The sequence below is a fragment of the Typopeltis vanoorti genome, chromosome 7 (genome assembly GCF_054136105.1).
Source record: "Typopeltis vanoorti isolate ZY-2024b chromosome 7, IOZ_Tvanoo_1.0, whole genome shotgun sequence".
NCBI lineage: Eukaryota > Metazoa > Arthropoda > Arachnida > Uropygi > Thelyphonidae > Typopeltis > Typopeltis vanoorti.
In genome coordinates this window covers 6,306,881-6,329,855 of record NC_143555.1, presented here as the reverse complement: position 1 = coordinate 6,329,855, position 22,975 = coordinate 6,306,881, and the positions used below count along the sequence as shown (strand labels likewise).

The 22,975-nt window shown below is 38.6% G+C and overlaps 2 protein-coding genes across 2 annotated transcripts in view; one reads left to right on the top strand and one right to left on the bottom strand.

Annotated features, from left to right (window-relative positions):
* Positions 1-22,975, bottom strand: part of LOC150104464 (serine/threonine-protein kinase Tao-like) — a 713,758-nt gene that overhangs the window by 89,281 nt on the left and 601,502 nt on the right. The window contains exon 24 of the mRNA XM_090395159.1: positions 21,736-21,839. Within this exon, the coding sequence (XP_090251285.1) occupies positions 21,777-21,839 (63 nt within the window). The 3' untranslated portion in view covers positions 21,736-21,776. The remainder of the gene's footprint in view (positions 1-21,735; positions 21,840-22,975) is intronic.
* Der-2 (Derlin 2) overlaps positions 1-22,975 on the top strand; it is a 106,224-nt gene that overhangs the window by 8,607 nt on the left and 74,642 nt on the right. The gene's annotated exons all lie outside the window — the stretch shown is intronic.

Below are 22,975 nucleotides of genomic sequence, written 5' to 3'. Positions count from 1 at the left end.
GCTACCTCCCTTTCTCTAACACTACTGATCAGGCTGGATATGATGCACAAGATTTTGCTATAAGCAATGATTTAATACAAATCGTACACCTACCTACCCATTCTGACCTAGACACCTGCATTCGTTGAGTAACAGAAATCATCCTCAGTGGAATGAAGTTATTCATTCCTCATTCCATCCAGAATTCCCATCCACTTTTCAAACTGTGGTTCAACAGAAGATGTATGAAAGTAGTTGAAGGGGGAAAAAAAACTGCTTATAGCAGAGGTTTTTTTTTATGTAAAGCATCTGTCAGTAAATTCAAATGCAACTTCATGAAGACCAATAGCAGAAAACTTGCCTCTTGTCCAAACTGAAGCCATGCCTTCTGATCCATTGCAAAAGTCATATAATGCCACTTCTGGTCACCTGTTCTTCCACCTTTCTCCCATCTAGATGGCACCATTGTTGCAGCACCCAAAGAAAAGCTTGTCTATGGTCTTTTGCCAAAAAGACATAAGAAGAATATCAACCTGAACATCTCAAAGTTGTCTGGTTCTGATTGTATCTCTTTTGTTCTCAAAAATTGTGCTCTAGGTCTAATACTTTTCCTCTATCTTCTCTTCAATTTTCTTTACCCAGCTGGCACCTATCCCATTTCATGGAAGCAAGTATATATCCAACAAATTCCAAAAAAGCCTTCAGTCCAACTACTGACCAGTTTCCATTACTCAGTCCTTTTCAAAATCATGGAGAAAGTTATCAATAGTCAACTTCTTTATTACCTATAAGCTCACCAGTTAATCAACCAATACCAGTATGGATTCTGCTTTTATTTATTTATTTATTCTTATGGCAAAAGGAATACAGAACAGCTGTAGGTCAATGTCCATCTGGAAAGCCAATCGAAGGCCTCATCTGTCACCTTGTGGATGTCCTGTAGACCACCACCATGAAATTGGCACCTTGGGTAGTTCACAATATGAGTAATCATCTGAGCAACAAGAGAACAATCGCAATAAGGGCGGTCTAACATCCCCAATTTATATAGTAGGTAGCCACATCTGCCGTGATTAGTTCTGATCCTGTTGATCGATGACCAAATCTTCCTAGGAAGAGCAAAACCAGGCTGCAAAGCACAGGGATCTTCTACCAGAAAGCCGTTGGTTTGGAGATTGTTGGACCGGTATCCTCTCCACATGTCAGGTGTTGATGGCAGGGCAGCTGAAGAGAGTTCGTCCTTGGACCAGAAAGGCTTTCTAGATTTTAGGCGAAGACTAGGTGGATTTGAGAGTTTGGTGTAGGGGCAGGAGTGAGTTGCTCATTGCTTTATTAAATTCTGTAATCGGGGCTTCCTTTTCCGCATGTTTGGTGGAGCAATGTTAGATAGGACAGGCAGCCAGGAGAGAGAGAGAGCAGTATTTCTTACTGTCCCACTAATTGTGCACATGGTAGAGTTTAGCTGGGTGTCTATAATGTTAGTGTGTGCACTTCTTTCCCAGACATGGGCACAGTATTCTGCTGTAGAGAATGCGAGGGCTAGTGCAGATGACCTTAGGACTTCTGCACCACAACCCTAGGTTGTTCCAGCAAGCCTTGAAATGATATTGTTTCTCGTTTTAATTTTGTTGGACAAGTTGGTGATGTGCCTTTTATAGGTTAAGCTTCTGTCCAGGCTCACTCCAAGGTATTTTGGGTGAGGCTCGTTTTTCTACCATTTTTCCACAGAAAGAAAGGTTGAGGTGTCGATTCGCCTCTGCATTGTTCAGGTGAAATACCGTGGATACAGTTTTTGTTGGATTTGGCTTCAAGAACCACTGCTTGAAGTACTCTTCCAGGATGTTCAGGTCTGAGTTCAAGGTTGATTCCAAGTTGGTAAAGGAGGTAGACTGATGTGGGATCGCTAGGTCATCAGCGTACATATACTTGCTTGAGCTGGTATGTGGTAAGTCATACACGTAGATATTAAAGAGTAAAGGGGATAACACAGAGCCCTGTGGGAGACCATTGTGAAGGAATTTGGGCCTGCTGTTTTTTCTGCCAATATGGACCTGGATCTTTCTGTTGGAGAGAATGGATTCAAAAAGCTGGAAAATTTTTTTGCACCTTATAATATTTCCTAACTTTAGGAGGAGGCCCCTGATCCAGACTGTCATAAGCTGATGTTAGGTCAGTGAAAGTGGCTCCAAATTTAAGTTTTTTTTGGAAGCTTGCTTCAATCTGTGTTGTCATGGCCAGGACCTGGTCCCAGCAACTTCTTCCTGGCCTGAAGCCAGCTTGTTCAATCGGGAGTGCTCTTTCGATGAGTGGTGAAATTCTTTTAACTACGTCGCCATCTATATGGATAAAATACATCACTCTACACTTCATATCCATTATATATTTCAATATAATATCAAGGGTATTACAATTTTAATATGCACTTTGCATCCATGATAACTTGGATGTATATATACGTCCTGGTTGGTTGGGTGGTTAAGGAGAATTCTTTCAAAGAGCTTAAAGGTGGAGCAAAGCAAGGAGATAAGTTGTAGATTTTTCACATCATTTGGATCTTTCCCTGGTTTGGGCATGGCAATTATTTTGGCTTCCTGCCACAGATTTGGTAGTTTACCAGTCATTATAATTTTTGAGAAAAGGACTACCAGCCATGTTTGGCCTTGTTGACCGAGATGTTTTAGAAACTCAGGGAGGATACCATCCACTCCTGCAGCCTTGCCATTCTTGGTGAGTTTTAAAGCTACTAGTACCTCTTCCCGAGATACTGGGTGTACAAGTTCAGGAAGCTCTGGGCCCGTCTTCAGGATTTGTCTGATGGAAGATTGCACAGTAATTTTTCTGATAGAGCTGGGACGTATCTTGGGGGTTTTTCAATAGATGATTAGCCATTTGATCAGGAGTTATCTCTGTTGTTTTGTGTCCACCTAATTTTCTCAGAAGTGACCAGCTTTTCCAGCTAAATATGGTGAAATAAAGTTCATGGATGGTCGAGATCCATCTTTCCTGTTCTGTTTTTGTCCAACGTTGCTATGAGCTCCTTAGCAACAATGGGGTCTTCAGATTTTTTTCATATTTGGCTAAAGGGTCCTCACTTTCTCTACTCCAGCATGGGATGTATTGTTTTCTGTAGCCTCTAGGAATAGAGGCTTTGACTGCAGTTTTGATTAGTTTAACAAATCTTGGATAGCAATTAGGAGTTAGTGGAATTGCTCTAATGGTTTGCTCGATTTATTTCTGAAATGTATTCCAGTTTGATCTGTGAAGGTTCCATCTAGCGATTGGTGTTTTGCTGATGACTGGGATTGATGTACCTGTCTATTAGTGTAGGACAATGCTGACTATTAGGAAATCTGTTGAGGATGGTTCTGGTTGTTGGCAGAGGGCGGTCTTTAGAGATTCTGCACAGATCTGGGGGTGTAGGTTCTGTTCCATCTGGCTGAGTGGAGAGTGCCTTCCTGCTTGACATCGTAAATCAAATACAGGTTATATGTGCCCATTCAATTAATTAGATTATTAACATACCTGCTGTGAGAGAAATAGCCCCACATGGTGTGATGAGAGTTGAAGTCACCAACATAGATAGCTGGGTGAGGTGGTGGCCTATCCATCTGATTAGGCCAGGATCGCAATGGTGGTTTGTAGACATTGTAGATGGTGGTATTTTGAACTTTAATACGTATGGAGTATTCTGCATCAGGTTGGGTTATGTCCTTAAGGCCAGGCCGGATGTAGGTTGCCAGGCCATGCTTGGGATGGTAGTTATAAGAAATGAGAATTAGGCCTGGGATCTTTAGTCTATTGAGAGCTATGTCAGGCACATGGGTTTCTTGGGGAGCCAAGATGTCAATTGCTTTGGTTTTGGCTATTTTGCTGATGGCTTTGAATTTAAATAGTCCTATGTTTAGGAAACATATCTTGAGAGTGTTGTTTAGGAGACTGTAACATATTTTTCGAAGCTTGCCTTCCACCCAAACAAGCAATTGCGATCCTTGTTATTCCAGGCGACGATCGAGCCGGCATGGAGCTTCCCTATTTTCATCATAATTGCTGTAAGTGGTCCAGGAGGCTTGGTACTTTTGGATGCCTTGTTTGAGACATTAGCTTCATGTTACCTGTGATTCATCTCTAGGGCTTCTTTTGCCTGAAGCACGAACAATGTACCACAAGGTAACACTACTGGCGGGGGACTCGCAGGAAGGCTTTCTCAAACCCCCCCCCCATGGATTTGGCTAATCAGGATTCATGGGCGATCTCATGTCATATATCATCTGCCACTGGACATGTGCAATGGAATTGTTTGGAGAAATATGCACTGCTGCCCTAGACATTTCCAGAGCCTTCAATTGTGTTTGGCATCAAGGTCTGATTTACAAATTGCCTTCCTTTGGTCTGCTCTGCCCACTATAACTGAATAGCTGGCTTTCTCTCTGGTCGTTTGCTGCATGCCATCGTGGATGGAACGCTGTCTTCAAGCTTTGCCACCAGTGTAGAAGTGCCTCAGGGCTCTCTTCTATCACTTACCCTGCTTCTCTTATATATAAATGGCTTACTCTCAATCACTACAAATCCTGTCTATAGCTTTGCCAATGACAGCATTCTCCATTCAACCTACTTTACTGACAGGCTATGTAGTTCCCAGACATCCCTTACATCAAGATTATCTGCAACCACTGCTTTAAATGCTGATCTACATGCTATCCTCCAATGGGGCGAGGATTTATCTTGATCACCTTCAATGTCACCAATACACAACCCTGCCTTTTCTCTCACAAAAGGTATCTCAGGTTATTCTCAGTAATACACACCACCAGACAGGATGGGCTATCTCTCCTTGGTATTAACTTCATCATCAGTTGCATCAGTCTTGGGACTGGTAGCTCAGCAGCAATTTCCTCCATTCCGCTCTGTCATTGGCTTTCTTCTTAACCTCCTGGTAACTCATCAAACCCGTGCTGTCTTTGACTTGGTCAAGAAAGCTTTTCCTTGGTCTGCCTCTTCTTCTTTTCCCCTCTATTTTGCCTTCAGTTATTCTTTTCACAAGTCCATCATGTCGAAGTATATGTCCAAACCACATATCCCTTCTAATTTTGATCGATTTTATTAGAGTTTTTGTTTAGTTTATCGCTCTCTCAGGATTTATTGGTTTGATTTTTTTTTCTGTCCATTTTATTTTGTTCATGCGACGCCAGCATCACTTTTCAAAAGCCTCCAATCTTCTTACATCTTCTCTGCCTGGAATCCAGGTTTCACATCCATACAGTGCAATGCTCTATATCAATGTCTTTACTAATATTTTTTTTTCAATTGTAGGTTGAGGTTTCCTGTTAAAATGCTTTTCATCTTAGAGAATTGGGGTTTTGCATTGTTTATTCTTGATCTTATGTCTTCTCTTGTTCTGCCATCTTCTGTTATTAGGCTTCTTAAATATTTAAAGCTTTTCACTTGTTTTATTTGTTCCCTGCTGATGTCTATATGCTCTGTATTGATAGGGATTTTGCCTGTAACAATGATTTTAGTCTTATCTGTGTTGATTTTCATTTTATATTTTTCATCTAGCATTGTTTTTAACGTTCTTCTGTTTTCTGCTACAAGGGCTATGTCATCAGCAAATCTTATACACATGACTTGCTCACCATTTATCTTTTTGCCACTATTTATTTTATCTTTAGTTTCCTGAATGGCCTTTTCAATATATAAATTAAATAAAAGTGGTGAAAGTATACATCCTTGTCTTACTACTCCACTCCTGATATTTATTATTTTCTCCTTATCATTGATTTTAATCCATCCATTTTGATTTTTGTAAATTTGATAAATTATTTTCCTACCCCTCAATCTATGCTGATATTAGTTAGACAATTTAGGAGTATTTACTGGTTTACTTTATCAAATGCTTTCTCTAAATCAAGGAAGCAAATGTAAGTATTTTGACTAAGGTCTAACTTCTCTCTATTATTGTTCTTAAACAGAGTATTGCCTCTCTTGTTCCTTTATTCTTTCTGAATCCAAATTGGTCTTCATCCAATAGACAATCTATTTTTGAATAAATTCTATTTTGAGTAATTTTTAGCAGAATTTTGCTAACATGTGGGATTAAAGCTATTGTTCTAAATTGGCTGCATTTGTTTGCATTATTCTTTTTTGGTATTGGTATTATGGTTGATTTCATAAACTCCTTTGGTATTTCTCCTCTATCGTAGATTTAGGCTATTAATTGATAGAGTAAGGTTTTTGTCTCATCACCTAGATTTTGTAGCAGTTCTATAGGAATATTGTCTACACCTGGACTTTTCTCCTTACTCATTTCGGACAGTGCTTTATCAAATTCTTCTCATATTATTGGGGGTCCTAGATTATCTTCACTTTGATTTTCTATGCTGATATCAACATCAAGTTCGTCGCCATTATAGAGATTTTCAAGATAATTCTTCCATTCCATTAATATATCCTCAGATTCTATTAATAATTTTCCATTTTCATCTTTGATGGCATTGTTTTTGCTGTTCTTATTAAATCTGAAAGTCAGTTTGTTAATTTCTTTATAGGCTTTCTCTGTTTTCTTTTTTAAATAATTCGTCTATGTTATTACATTGTTCTTCCAGGTATTCTTTTTTGGCTTGTCTACATTTTCTTGTAATTTGATTTTTAAGATATTTGTATTTGGCCACATTTTCTTCTTTCATCCATAAGGCCAAGTATTTCATCTGTTATCCAATGTTTTCTTTTTTCTTTTTCTGCATTTTTGAATAATTGATTTGATGAATTTGTAATTAACTCTTTAATCATATTCCATTGGTTTTCAATATTATTCTGACTATTTATGTTTTCTGGAATGTTATGATCAGTTGCCTCTTGGTATCCTCTCTTTACTTCTTTAATTTTTCAAGGTTCCATCTTATTGGTTTGTATCTTTGGATTTGTTTCAGTTCTGTTTTCATGAAGACAAGGTTATGGTCACTACTAATGTCAGCACCTGGATAGTTTTGCAATTTTTTATTTGGTTTCTGTATCTTTTCTTGACCAATATATAATCTATTTGATATCTATTTTAATCCCCAGGTGCTTTCCAGGTGTATCTTTTTCTTTTTGGAGCTTGAAATAGTGTATTTACTATAACTAACTGTTTTTGTGTACAAAATTCTATTAATTGCTTTCCTCTTTCATTCTTACGTCCAAGACTAAATCTTCCTGAAACATTATCATTGCTCTCTTCTCCCACTATAGCATTCCAATCTCCCATTATTATTGTATTGTCTTTGTCTTTAAAGCTGCTCCAGATTTCTTCTATTTGTTCATAAATTTCTTCTATTTCTTCATCGCTGTGTTGTGATATTGGCATGTAGACCATTATAATATTGAGGTTTACTGGTTCATTTTGAATGCTTATCGCCATGATTCTGTCACTATAGTTAATTATTGTAGTGATTAACTTTCTAACTTTTTTATGAAGCATTCTTGCAACACCTGACTTGCCCTTCTTTTGTCCTGAATATATTATCCGAAATTCTCCACTCTAGAAATCACCCTGTCCCTCCCATCTCGTCTCACTAATGCCCAGAATGTCTATTTCAAGTCTTTCCATTTATTTTTTCACATTTTCTATTTTACCTGGTTCTAGCAGCGTTCTTGTATTCCATGTTCCAATGTTCAGCTTATTTCTTGTCTTCATTTTTGAATAAGTACCAGGATTTCGTTGGCTGTCGACCTGACAAGCCTGGTTACTTCTGTCGGGCATGACTCCTTCAGTGAAGGCTCCATCGCCAATCTTGATTTCATTTTTAACTTCCATTGCTGCTTTTACTTGGGAATGTAATGTGGTGGTTTCCCCTTGTCTTCCACATCGCAGTATTGTAACATGTATGCTACAGGATGTTAATACAAGTAGCGCTGCTGCCCACTACTATAACTATTAGTGGTTAGTTGAAAGAGGAGGAAACACCCCTAGCCCTCAAGTACTCTAATAGCTTCAGGGAGAATGGAGGACCTCCTCCTGAGGTTAGTAAGCAAGAAAAGAGATAGACAGAAAGTTTTAAGTAAAGAATCCTCATTAGGAACAATGTTAGTATGAGGGTTGAAGCAGGAAGTGGAAGAGTTAGAGAAAAGTATGACCAAAAGCTTTGAAATAGATCATACTTAGGTCTGGGACCCTGGATTAGCCATGCCCATGTCTGCAAATTGCAAGCCCCATGGGGACTTGGTATTTACTTCCAGCCTCTAAAAATCTAGGCATTCTTTTGCACTCAAGCTGTTTTGCATCCATCCAGCTACTAATCCTATACAAATCCCAAATCTGCTTATTCTTAGAATACTGTTCACACATTTGGGGTGGTGCACCTAAAACCTTAAAATTTCTTGATGCTCTGTAGAGGAGGAGCCATTAGGCTCATAGATAACCACTCACAAACTCATTTCCACTTCTTTCTTACAGATGCAATGTTTCAAATCTACGCCTCTTCTACAGTTACTTTTAATTCCAACTCTTTAAGAACCTATAACCCATCAGTATTGTGTGTGGATTCTGACACACGATACTGATGGGTTTATAGGTTCTTGTGCATTTGTCTGTGGGATAAATAGTACACACAAACTGGAGCAAATCGGGATGGATATGAATCTGGTGATTTGGATTAGAAGGTGGCTAAATGGACAGAAGTTTATGGAGGAGTTGAGTCCAGCAGAAGGCAAATGACCAAAGGTTTATCACATGGCTTGGTATTCGGTCCTCTGTTATTTAATTTGTGTATCAATGATATAAGAAATGATTTGGCAGGACATTTAGTTGTTTGCTCATGATACTAAACTGGGAAGAGCAATGGTAAATGAAGGTGATGTTGAGATTCTTCAGGTAGACTTTAAACATACTATCAGTACGGGAGAAAATAAATGGCTGCCAGTTTAATGCAGCCAACTGTAATATGATGCACTTTGGGAAGAGATCATAAACTATGTACTATATCAATGAAATTGAACTGCAGGGAAACTGATGAGGCCAGGGACTTAATTGTGATTGTAGAAGGGGGGTGAAGTTTAGAGGGGATATTGCAAAGGTAACCAAAACAGCACATTGAATCATGTGGTTCTTGAAGAACACACTAACAAGCAGAGATAGAGGTTATTGTTCTCCTATATAAGGCTTTAATAAGGCCACATGTGGACTACTATGGTCAGTTTTAATGCTAGAGGGATAGGGCTGGTTCGAGGTTTAGAAGTACAGGAGGAGAGTGTGTTTCAGATACTGAGTACTCTGGATGTCAGTAAAGCTGTGGGACTGGATGGTATTTCACCCCGAGTTTTGAGAGAATGTGCTAGGGAACTAACAGTGCCTTTAACCTGGCTTTTCAGTGAAAGTCTAGCTTTGGCAAAGGTGCCCAGGGAATGGAAGGAAGGTAAGATAGTGCCATTGCATAAGGGTGGTAACAGACTGGAAGTGTCTAATTATAGGCCAGTCTGTGTGTCATCAGTAGTTAAGATCTTGGAGAAAGTAGTGAGGGACCGTATACAGCATTGGGCAGATGAGGGTAATGTTATCTGTGAGAGTCTAAATGGATTTGTGAAAGGGTGCTCTTGTTTTAGCAATATGCTAGCCTTTTATAATAAAGTTACAAGGACATTAGATGAGGGAAATGCATATACTGCAATTTTCTTAGACTTAGCGAAGCATTTGACAGAGTGCCACATGATAAGCTGATATTTAAGTTGCAGCACATGGGTCTGGATTCAGGATTGGCTGTCTGATAGGTATCAGAGAGTTGTGTATGGTGAAGCAGTTTCAAGGAGGCAGAGGGTTACAAGTGGGGTCCCACAGGGCTCAGTACTAGGACCTATATTGTTTAACCTTTATATCAATGACGTTGCAAGGGGATATTCAGTTGTTTGCAGATGATGCAAAGCTGGGAAGGATTATTAGTAATAGTGCAGATGTGGTAGCCCTGCAAGAGGATTTAAATAAGCTAGATAGATGGGCAAATGAATGGGGTGTCAGTTTAATGCAGCAAAATGTAAGGTCTTGAGGTTTGGGGAAACATTGATGGAATGCTGCATACTCTATGGGAGGAGTTATACTGGAGGAAGTAGGGGAGACGAGATCTGGGGTTGATGATTGATAGAAACCTGAAGTTTAGGGGACATATTGCAAAGGTTGTAAAGGTAACACAGAGGATTGCTGCAATTATGAGGACACTGACCTGCAGAGATAAGAGAGTTATCATTCCGTTGTATAAGTCTCTGATCAGACCACACTTGGACTATTGTTCTCAGATTTGGACCCCAGGATTTGAAGGGGATAAATTAACTGTGGAAAGGATACAAAGACGGATGACAAAGACAGTTTCAGGACTGTACAAGGATAGTTATGAGGATCGGCTGAGGGAATGTGGACTGCAGAGTTTGGTGGATAGAAGGAGAGGTGATATGATTGAGACTTTTAAACTGTTGAGAGGTGGTCAGGGTTGACACTGGGGAGTTCTTTTGCTTGGTTGAACAGCAGGAAGAATTTATGACAAGAGGCCATCCCTGGAAGTTACGAAAGGAAACTGTGAGCAAGAGGGTAAGGAGTGGTTTCTTTGCGTGGAGGGCAGTTGAACCTTGGAATGCATTGCCTGATGGAGTGGTGGGAGCGAGAACGGTCAATGAGTTTAAAGAGTGGTATGATAGACTTTGTGTTTCTTGGGGGGCCTCCCCTCAATGAGTCTTGACAAACTTTATGTTCTTAGGAAGGACCTCCCACGATGAGTCTTTTGACTCCATGGAGGCCTGAATAATAATAATATCTGCACTCGGATTCCATGGGGATGAAGAAGTTATAGAGGATCTAGAGGCGAGTGACAAAGATTGTGGCAGGTCTGTGAAATGTCACTATGAGAATAGATTGATGGTCTGTAGACTTCAAAAATTAGCTGATATGAGACATGATAGAACCAATTAAGTTATTAAAGGGGGTTTATAGGATTGACACTGAAGACTTCAGTACATGGCAAAAAGGGAAAGAATAAGTGATCACCAGTGGAAGTTGTGTAAGAGTGTGGTTGGTAAGGTAGTTAGGACTAGATTTTTTGCTTGGAGTGTAATGAATGTGTGGAATGAGCTGCCAGAGAGGTGGTTGTGGGTGCTTCATCAGTGAATGAGTTTAAGAAAAGGTATGGTAGGTATTGTGTGTCTTAGATTGGGCCAAGTTCCAGAGGAGTGGAAGGAGAACAAAATTGTTCTGCTTCATGAGAGAGAGAGGTGATAAGACTAAAGCTTCAAATTATAGGCTAATCTGTTTCTGCAGCATTGTGGTTAAATTGTTGGAGAGGATAAAGATCCAGAATTGAGTTTACATCAGTATGCCAGCATTCTCTTTATTAGACATCATGGATTTGCTGAATGATAATGTTTTAGATATGTTACTTATTAATGTAATATGCAATGATAGATGCATTGGACAAAGGAAATGCATACACAGTGATATACTTAGTTTTTGATTGTCACATGGTAGGCTGATAGTTACATTGAAAAGGATGGGATTAGATTGGAGATTGGCTGTCTGATGGGTATCAGAATATTGTGTATGGGGATGCAATACCCCAAAACAGGAAAATTGCTAGTGATGTGCCACAAGATTCTATTTTGGGATCATTCCTGTTTAACATGTATATTATTGACATTGGGAAAGGTTTGAGTGGTGATACACAGTTGTTTGCTGATGATGCAAAGTTAAGAACTATGCAGAATAGAACAGATGTAGCTTTGCAAAAGCCCTGGCGAGTGAGCAAGTAAATAGGATTGCCAGTTCATTGTTTTAAAGTTCTGGAACCAAAGAAACTTAAGATTGGTGAAGAGTTCTGGAACCAAAGAAACTTAAGATTGGTGAAGGATATCTTAGAAGAGGTGGAGGAAGTGAGGAAGCTGAGGATTATAGTGGGTAGGGGCTTAACATTTTTGAAACAGTTTGCTAAAATTGTGAGGGCAACATATTAGATTATGATGATGAAGGTAAAGATAGTGAGATGTAGAGGTAAGGATGTTTCCATTGTATAGGGGTTTGATCAGATTACATATGGATTATTGGGCAGAGATTTGCTCACTGGTTTTCAAATGGGTGAAGATTTGTTGGAAAGGGTTTAGAGGTGATTGGGGAACGTAAATTAGTCTAATGGATGGGAAGAGGGAGGGGCATAATTGAGACATGTTAAGTGTTTTTAACCGGATTAATGTAGATGAGATTTTTCATAGAAATATATCAAATACAAAACTACAAAAACTGTTGAATAAATGCAATAAACCTGTATATTAATAGCAGGACACTGTAATGCTGGAGTTGGAAATCCCATCCCAAATGTTTTAGTTAAATATGGAGAAATTTGCGTAATGGCAATGAACTATTACTTTTACATTTTCAGTAATTTTAAAATAATACGTTTTTGAAATAAGAATATAAATAAAACCACTTGGAATGGTGGAGGAACAAGATATATAATTGATTACATTAGTAATCATAAACTACCTTACATGTAAGATGTGCATTGCTTACAGAGGAAATGAAATATTTTCAGATCATTATTTAGTAGTTTCTAAAATAGAAATACTAACAAAATGGAGAAAAGAAGTAAATAAAAAAAAACAAAAATAGAACAAGTCTATAAAATATATCTTTTACAAGAAGAAAACACTAAAATATTATATCTATCACATTTAATGGATTACCTAAAATAAGCCAACATTCATGAAGATATAGAAGAAGAATGGAAAACTGGAAAATGGAAGAATTCCCAGGGTGGATGGTTGCAGGATGGTTACAAGAGGCCACCCCTGCTACCAGGGTGGATGGTAGCAGGGGTGGCCTCTTGTAGGAATGGGGGAAGGGGGATGACATCAGGTAACACTGAGTCCAGTGGAGTCTGGAGGGAATAATGATAGGTACAGAAGCAGTGACATTTTTATGCTTTATACTAATGTCAAAAGTATTCGAAATAAAGGAGATCAATTGGTGGCGCTGATAGCATCAGCCTGGTCAAAGATTATTGGGATCTCTGAGATGTGGTTGATGGAAAATGATGTAATAACAGGAATAGAAGTAGCAGGGTTCAGCGTTTTTCGGCAGGATAGGGGGGGAAACGTGGTTGTGGTGGAGTACTGCTTATGATAAGTGATGACTTATGTACTCTAAGAGTGGAGGCTTTGGAAGGCAGTGACACTAATGGTTTTAAAAGCATATAGTGTGAGGTAGAAGTGGCCAAGACAGGATATTTATTGGGGTGTTTCTACAAATCAAGAAGCACAGAGGGCAAGGAGCAGGAGATGTTTACGCAGTTGAGCTTTGCAAGTGCAAGAAGAATGATTGTTATGGGAGATTTTAACTACAGCAGTATAAGCTAGGAAGAGGAAAATGTATGTAGTAATAAGGGGATGGAATTTCTAGAATTCTTGAGGGACATGTCTTGAGGAAACAAGAGGTTCAAGAGTTTTGGATTTAGTCATAGCATCAGAAGAGCTGATAATAAGTGAGATGACATCTCTCCCACCAGTTGGAGAGAGTGGGCATGTTTTTTTTTTTACTTGGAAGATGAATAGACATGCAGAAGTATGAAAGAAAAGGGAACGTATGTGGAATTATAAGGTAGGTGATTATAATAGTCGCAGGTATCAACTAGTGCAGTTCCATAGAGGGCAGAATTGGAAGGCCAGGTTGTCATTAGTGCTTGGGAAATTGTGAAGGAATATTTGTTAGCAGCAATAGTAAGCTGTATTCCACGAGTGAAGAAGCAGACACTATTTGGTGTAAAGTGGATGACAAACAATATCAAACAGGAACTGCAGTTGAAAAAGAGATCATGGAAGAGATATAAGGAGAGGGGTGGAGAGCAGATATGCAAAGAATATAAGATGCAGGCCAGGAGAGGGACTAGTATGGTGAGGAAGGCAAAACTGGAGTATGAGAAGAGATTAACCAGCAGGAGGAGAAATGATTGTGGGAAAAATGACATGGGGGATAAAAATGGGAATAAAGTGACTGATACAGAGGACATAGTGGAGTTGTTCAATGAGCACTTTATTGGAGTATTTCATCCTGGAGAAGAAGGTTTCAATACTAGAGGGATAGGGCAGGTTCAGGATTTTAGAGGTGAGTACTCAGTACCAAATACTGAGTACTCTGGATACCAGTAAAGCTGTGGGACTGGATGGTATTTCACCACAGATTTTGAGAGAATGTGCTAAAGAACTGACAGCTCCATTGACCTGGCTCTTCAATAAAAGTCTGACTACAGGAAAGGTACCCAAGGAATGGAAGGAAGGTAAGATAGTACAATTGCATAAGGGTGTTAGCAGACTGGAAGTGTCTAATTATAGGCCATTTTGTGTGTCATCAGTGGTTGATAAGGTCTTGGAGAAATTAGTGAGGGACCATATACAGCATTGGACAGATGAGGATAATATTATCCATGAGAATCAACATAGATTTGTTAAGGGGCGTTCTTTCTTTAGTAATATGATTGCCTTTTATGGTAAAGTGACAAGCGCATTTGATGAGGGAAAGGCATATACTGCCATTTTTTTGTTAGGTTTTGCAAAGGCATTTGAGAGGGTGCCACATGATAAGCTGATACTTAAGTTGCAGCACCTTGGGTTTAGATGTTGGGTTAGTCACTGGATTCAGGATTGGCTGTCTGATAGGTATCAGAGAGTTGTGTATGGTGATATAATATCAAGGAGGCAGAAGATTACAAGTGGAATTTCACAGAGCTCAGTACTGGGACCTGTATTGTTCAACCTTTATATCAATGACATTGTCATTGGATTGCAAGAGGATATTCAGTTATTTGCAGATGATCTTAAGCTGGTAAGAGTTATCAGTAATAGTGTAGATGTGGCAGCCCTGCAAGAGTATTTGAATAAACTAGATCAATGGACAAATGAATGGGGGTGTCGGTTTAATGCAGCAAAATGTAAAGTCTTGAAGTTTGGGATCCATTGATGGGAGGATGCATTCTCAATTGGAGGAGCTATACTGGAGGAAGTAGGGGAGACAGAGATCTGGAGGTGTTGATTGATAACTAAAATTCAGAGAGCATATTGCAAAGGTGGTGAAGGTAACCCAGAGGATTGCTGCAATACTGAGAAGGACGCTGACCTGCAGAGATAAGAATTATCATTCCATTGTATAATACCCTTATCAGACCACAAGTAAACTGTTGTTCTCAAATTTGGTCCCCAGGATTTGAAGGGGATAAATTAACTGTGGAAAGAGTACAGAGGTGGATAACAAGAATGGTTTCAGGACTGTACAATGTCAGTTACGAGGATCGACTGAGGGAATGTGGACTGCAGAGTTTGGATAGAAGAAGGAGAGGTGATGATCGAGACTTTTAAACTCTTGAGACGCAGTTACAGGGTAGACATTGGGGAGTTCTTTAGCTTGGTGGAACAGTGGGAAGGAGCGATAACAAGGGTCCATCCATCGAAGTTATGAAAGGAAGCTGGTGGTTGAACTGTGGAATGCATTACTTAAGAGAGTGGTTAGAGCAAGAACAGTCAATGAGTTCAAGTGTGGTATGATACTTTGTTTCCTAAGAAGGATTTTCCCATGATGAGTCTCTTGCTTCCATGGAGGCCTGAATAATAATAACTTTTAATAAAGATAATTCATGTGGAAGCTTTTGAAGTATTTAACTGGTAATTAATTTACGGAATTAACAACGCATATGAAGTATTTAATTAAAGATAACTTTAATGAATCACTTCTATATTTCGGCAATGTCACATTGCCATCTTCAGGAACATAAAGATATGGTACATGCACTAAGGAACTAACAAAGCAAATGAGTTTCTTACATTCTTCCTCATTTGCTTTGTTAGTTCCTTAGTGCATGTACCATATCTTTATGTTCCTGAAGATGGCAATGTGACATTGCCGAAATATAGAAGTGATTCATTAAAGTTATCTTTAATTAAATACTTCATATGCGTTGTTAATTCCGTAAATTAATTACCAGTTATGTCTAACCAACATATAAGTCTTACTACCAGAATTCTGAAGTATTTATAAAGGAAAAAGAAAATTCGTTGGATAATAATGAGAGTATTCAATGAGCAGTTTATCAAAGAATTTAACCTATGAAGGCAGTAAAGCTCGAGTAATATTATGGTGGAGGAGGTCATTATCTAATGTCTCCTACACTCCTACTTTCTCACTTATTGAATATTCTACATGCAATCCTTGCTTTCCATATTTCAAGATCTTACTATTTATACTTTACACTTCTGACCTGCTCTCACTCTCCAGCCAACAGGCTGTAGATTAGAATTTTATGGACATGAATATTTGTGAAAGCCATTAGGTAGTAAACAATTTTTATTACCCTTAGTGTGCGACTTCCATCCTGCCCAGTGGAGGCCTAAAGAGACCTGAAAAGTTTCCTGTTTGAATGGTCTCAAAAGAAGGACTCTGTGCACAGTTCAAAAATGTACAGTAGGTTTATAACTACTAAAGTGAGTGGAATTCACATTAAAAAAAAAAAAAAAAAAAAACTAAAACATTAAAAATTTTTTAGTGACTGTTCATCTGCCAATAACAGTTCATTCAAATCCTGTCAAATCAAGAGTCAGAACATCAGTTTTGCCCATCTTCACATAATCTGCAGAGAACTTCTTATTTCCATTTCAACTTTTCCCATTATCATTACCTAACTTAACACTTCCCCATCATCTTTCAGGACATTGCCTCCATGCACAACTTGTTAATACCTATCAGACAGCCAGTCCAGTTCATTAATTTACATGGTGCGCTCTATTTAAATACCAGTTTTTCATATTACAGTCTGTCAGAGGCATTAGAAAATCTAATATATTACTGTATATTTATTTCCCAGTATCTCTGTCATATTGTAAACGTGTCTTCATCTTACTAAACTTATTCTCACCCTCAGAGAATCTTGCCATCATCAACCCAATTCGGATCTTAGCCATCATTAAATCTCTCCACTATCTTAAACACCAGTCCAGACAAACAGGCTGTCCTGTGACTCCAGCATCGTCGAAAGTTTTTTTAAACAGTGGCGATAGGTGGTGTTTCATAGTAGACCTGTGTTTACAGAGCTCCAAAAGCTAAGTTGTTTAGTTTAGAAAAAATAGCGATATTAGTTTAAAAAAATTGTATTAGAACTAGATTGTGTTGTGTTAATTAGATTTAAGTTAAAATTTTTATTTAAATATAGATTAAATTTAAATATTGTCTTTTTGCATGGTAAGTTACATCACTTGGAATGTGGCCCTGATGCAAAGCAGAATAATGGTATCCAGTGCATCATTGTTTAAAGAATTCAACCAGAGGAACTTCATTCAGTCCAATGTCTGTGAGATGTATGCACTACTGAAGGTGAATGGACTTTGGTTTGAAAGTGATAGTGGTGGGAGAGTGTGCCAAAAAAATACTACGAAAGTGAGCATCAGAAGTGCAAGTGAGGTTGAGGGCTTGAAGTGGTGGATGGGATAGAGAAATATGTGTGAAAATGGATGCAACAGAAGACAGGATTGAAAGAGAGATTAAAAGTGACATGATTGGGAAGGAGTAAAAGTGATGATTGAAAGAGTAGTATGACGATTGTAAAGAATATACAGAGTTGGCTGTAATGAGGGAGATGGTGTGGTTATGTGGAGTGATACATAGGATGAAATATGAGCTGGAGTGAATGCAGAAACATCTGGCAACTGGTTCAGCTGATAACATCAAGTGAGAGAAAAGAAAGAGAAAGGAATGCTTGACTAAGAGCGGAGGAAAGTCTTGTACAGCAGTTCTATCATAAGAAGTGTGATTGACGAGAGAGTAATAAATCATGCTTCCCAGGTGCAAAAATTAATTGTGTTAGCAAGGCTAATAGAATGCAAATAGGTCAAGTGAAAGAGTTGATTGGCTGGAATGAATGATTTGAAAGGAGAAAAGTGTGGTATGAGGAGGGTCATGAAAGAGTTATTGAAAGTAGCAAAAGAGAAGAGCGAGAGAGAGTTAAGATAGTGGTATGACAGAGTTCAGCTGAGAAGAGTCATAATACTGAATAAGTCAATGCGTGGGTTATTCAGGAGGAATGATGAATTTATTGATGTGTGGAGTGTGTTTTTTGGATGAGCCTCTGTAGCTCAGTTGGTATAGACGAAGCTCTTTGGTCAAAAAGACCTGGGTTCAATTCCCCTTCCATGATGTGAGGAACCTTTTATCTGGTCTGTTTCAACTAAAGGTGAGTTAGCTGGTCTCATATGGAGATAGTTTTTCCCCCCAGTAACTCTGGTTTTTCGCCCATCAGAACAGGCAAACTGGCCTTGTTAACACAAGCAGCTGCGACAGTCAAAAATTCATTCACCCATGACAGGCTAGTTGGGGGTTGTACTAACAAAAGTTGCATCAATTGCATCACATGGACCTGGCATTAGAAGCGGGATAAATGCACAGAGGAAGAAGTGTGGAGTGTGTTTGAATGCAAGGACTCGTACAAGGATGGTTTGCATCCGGTGGTTTTAGTGTTCAGAGTCTGGAATAAGTGTTGTTGAATGAAGTGAAAGTGGATGTGCAAAATCAGGGAAATTAGAGCTTTTAGGGAAGAAGCTGTTGAGCGAGTACTCAGATACCAGTGAGGCAGATGAGTTTAAGAATGTGCATAAAATGCCTGTTATAACCACTGGTAACAAACCAGAATGGGATAGTTAGTATAAGGCACAAGGACAGCAGTGGCCATAAGGGGGCTATTGCACTTTATGTACACTAATGCCAGAAGCATTTAAAACAAAGGGGAAGTTTTTGGCATTGATTAGTTGATCCTTGCCAAAGGTTATTGGCATTAGTAAGCCATGGCTGACAGAAGATGATATAGTTAGTGGGATAGAATGTGAAGGGTATAGTGTGTTCAGGGAGGATAGAAGATAGTGGTGAGGGAGTGGTATTATTGATGATGACTGATGAACTGTAACCAAAGAGAGCAGCAATCCATCTGCAGGTCAGTGAAAATGGCACAATTCAGGCTATCTACTGTGAGATAGTGGATTGCAGAACAAAATATACCATTAGTTGCTTCTGTAGATCAGAGGATGTAAAGGATGAGGGGATAGCATGCATTGACAAATAAGCTCAATGAATGGAGGAAGGGTAATTATTATTGGGGACTTCTACTAAGGGAACGTAGATTGGAAGGAGGAAAGGATACATGAGAGGAAGAAAATGGATTTTATGCATTACTAATGAGTAATTACCTGAAGCAGCTTGTGTTCAATGTGCTAATGGTTTGAGAGTCCTAGATCTGGTACTTGCATCAGACATTTTGTCCATAACCAATATGACCACTTTGTCATCAATTGGTGAGAGTGATCATATGGTCTTGATCTGGAAGGTGGCTAAATTTGTGGAATTTTCAGTTAAGCAAGGGGTATGTGTGGAACGTTCATTGCAAAATGATTTTAATGAATGCCAATCTGAGGGAAGTAACTGAATCAGGCAAACGTATATTCATTAAATGAACAATTTGCAAGACTATATCATTCAGGTGGAGATATTAGTAACAAAAGAGGCAAAGGCTTATATAGAAACTGAAGTAAATTAACTGGAGGTGCATATCATATTACAGAACCCTGATGTGAATATAGCTATGGGATTAGATGGTATACCCTGTCGAGTTTTATGAGAATGTGCTAGAGAATTGGCAGTGCCTTTGACCACTTGTTTAATCTAAGCCTTTGCCTCTAAGTTAGTCCCAAAGAGTGGAAAGAGGGGGGAAAATAATTCCACTGCATAAAGGAGGCTCCAAGAATTATATAGCAAATTACCAGTCGGTCAGCATATCAGAAGTTGTCGCCAAGGTAATGGGGAAGTTGAAGAGAAAAATTTAGTAATGGATAGACAGAAATGGGATATAATATGGAGGAGCAACATGGTTTTGTGAAGGGTAGATTGTGCCTCAATAACATACTCATGTTTTATGATACAGGGACAGCTGAGTTGGATAAGGATAATGGGGTTACAGTAATATTGCTCTATTTTGCAAAGGCTTTTGACAGAGTACCACATGGGTTTATAATCAATAAACCTGCAGCACATGGGGATAGATATAGGGTTGGTGAGGTGGATAAGATGGTGATTGATGGAGAGATATCAGAGAGTAGTTTACTCGGGAGTAGTCCAGATATAGGTCTGTGACTAGTGTCTTGCCACCAGGCTCCTTTCTTGGGGCACTACTATTTAATTTATACATTAACTATATAGGAAAGGATCTGAGATTAACTATTCAGTTATTTGCCAATGATGCAAAATTGGGTAGAGTAATAGTTAATACTGAAGAATACCACAACATTGCATGGAAAGAAGTATGCTAAAAATAACATTAAGAGATAGGAAGACAAATATCTGGATATGATCTCAAACAGGTGTTATGGATATTGTAAAATACATTAAACAGGCTAAGTGGAGATGGGCTGGCCATATTGCCAGATGCAGTGACAGGAGATGGACTAGAAAAAGAACAGAGTGGAGACCAATGGACAGAGCAAGACAAAGAGGAAGACCGAGAAGAAGGTGGGGGAGATGAACTGGAACAAATTGCAAGAGTGAGATGGATGGGAGAAGCAGAAAACCGAGTGATCTGGAAAATCATGGGGACCTTCGTCCAGCAGTGAACAGAACCAGAAGGTTGAAGAAGAATAGTTAATACAGATGTTAAAATTTTGCATGGTGATTTTGATAGACAATTTGCTCAAAGGAGAATGGATGTCAGGTTAACGTGGCAAAGTGTAAGGTTATTCATTTTGGGATGAAAAGATTACCAGCTGTATACCATATTGATGGGACTGTACTCCAGGAAACTGATGATTTGGGGATGTTAGTGGGTAAGGAATTAAAGTTTAGAGGACATATTACAAAAGGGACTAATGCAGCTCACCAGATTACTTGGTTACTGAAGAATACCATGACTAGCAAGTTATTGGGTCTTGGTAAGACCCTATCTTGACTACTGTGAGCAGATCTGGTCACCAGAGTTTCTTGGAGATGAGGAGAGGATCCAGAGGCAAGTATCTAAAATGGTGGAAGGTCTATGGAATGAACCTTATGAGAGTATCTTCAAGATTTGTGGTTACAGAAATTGGTTGATAGGTAGAAAAGGGGGTGATATGATTGAGAAATACAAATTACTGAAGGTTGTTTACAAGATTAATACGGAGGAAATTTTTCAGAACAGGTCTGGTGGTGGGAAAACTGTGGGCCATCCTTGTAAACAGAACAAGAGTGTAGTTAGTAGGGATGTCAGTCAGTGGTTCCTAACTGTGAATGAGTTCAAAGCACCTACCTAAACAGCCAACACTCCAAAATCCACTTCATATTAGAAAAATAATCTAATAACTGTTTGCCTTTTCTTGACACATTAGTCACCTGCCTTTCAGATGAATCGCTATCTTTCCATTTACAGATAGATATCTATATAAACACTCGCATCATCCACACCAACAGTGTAGCATTTTAAAAATATTTACATGCAGAGAAAGAACTGTGTGTTCTAATGATATAGCTTTGTTCACAGAACTCGAATATCTGTACCATACTTTCTTGACCAATGGCTACAATTCCTACAAAATAGATAAAATACTACATAGCCTCATTATTTCTCCCTCTAATATGCAGGAACACAACATTACCATTTCTGTTACCTATGCAAGAGATGTATTAGATAGTCAAAGTAGTAATGAAACATGACCTTTGCACCACATTCAAATCTAATGTTAAATGAGCAACTCTGATCTGCTTACCTAAGGATGAACTTCATCCTCTAGCACACCCTGGAGTTTATTTAGTTCCTTGTGACTTTGACTTGGCCTACTATGGGAAGACAGGATGATCTGTTAACATCTGCCTGGAAGAACATAAAAAATTATTATTAACATTTGACCTCCATGGAGTCAGACCCATCGTGGAAGGTACTCACTATCGCATACAATGCTCATCCACAACACACTCAGGCAGTGCATTCCACTCACCAACCACCCTCCATGCAAAGAACCTGCTTCTCACTCCTTTGCTCACACCCTCCTTATACAGTTTCCGGCAATGGCCTCTTGTTCTACTCCCCCTCTCCCAAATGCATTCGCTACCATTATTATGGCAAGTCAGGACTGGCATACCACACTTTGGACACCTCTTCACTCAGGATTAGATGGAAGAAAATTAATGTGCTATTTAGAAGTTGTTACAGATCCTAAAGATTATTTTTTGAGTTAATCATGGCTATGAAGAATTCTCCTAACCTGAACAAATACGGTTGCATTAATTTGCCAAAAATTTGGGAGACATCTTAAGAGCAACTCTTACATAGCTGTAATTTTTTATTTTATTTTTTACAACATTCAAGGGGTGCCAAATCTTTTGACTTTAGATCTTTTGTCCATTACAGTTGTATTGTTTCACTTTCTCTCTGTGACGTGTACATGCTGTATTGTCGGCAGTTAGAATTGAAGGAGGTACAAGAAGATGGTTTGATGTAAAATCAGGTGTGTTTGTCGTATACCTGATTTTACAAGGGTGCACATTATCTCCACTGTTATTCATTATCTATATGGATCATATGAAGAAAAGTGATATTGAAATTGGCTGTGTTAATCTGAGATCTTTATTTTATGCAGATAACATTATACTTCTGAATAAATCCAGTTCAAGTCTCCAGGATTCCCTGACTAAATCGAATAACTCTTGTAATAAATTTGGTATGAAAAATCAGCAATAAAAAGTCAAAGAACAATGAAAATACACAGAAACATGGAACACAAACTGTATCTTGAATGGTGATCCTATAGAACAAGTAAAACGTTTCAGTTATTTAGGCACAATTTTTAGTGAACATGGTAAAGTAAATATTGAAATATATGTCAACTGAATAAATTTATATGGAATAAGAAAAAAAATTAGTCAAAAACACTAAATTAGCTATATACAGGACATCATTCAAACCAATTTTAACTTATGGATCTGAGATCTGATTTAGAAATAAAACAA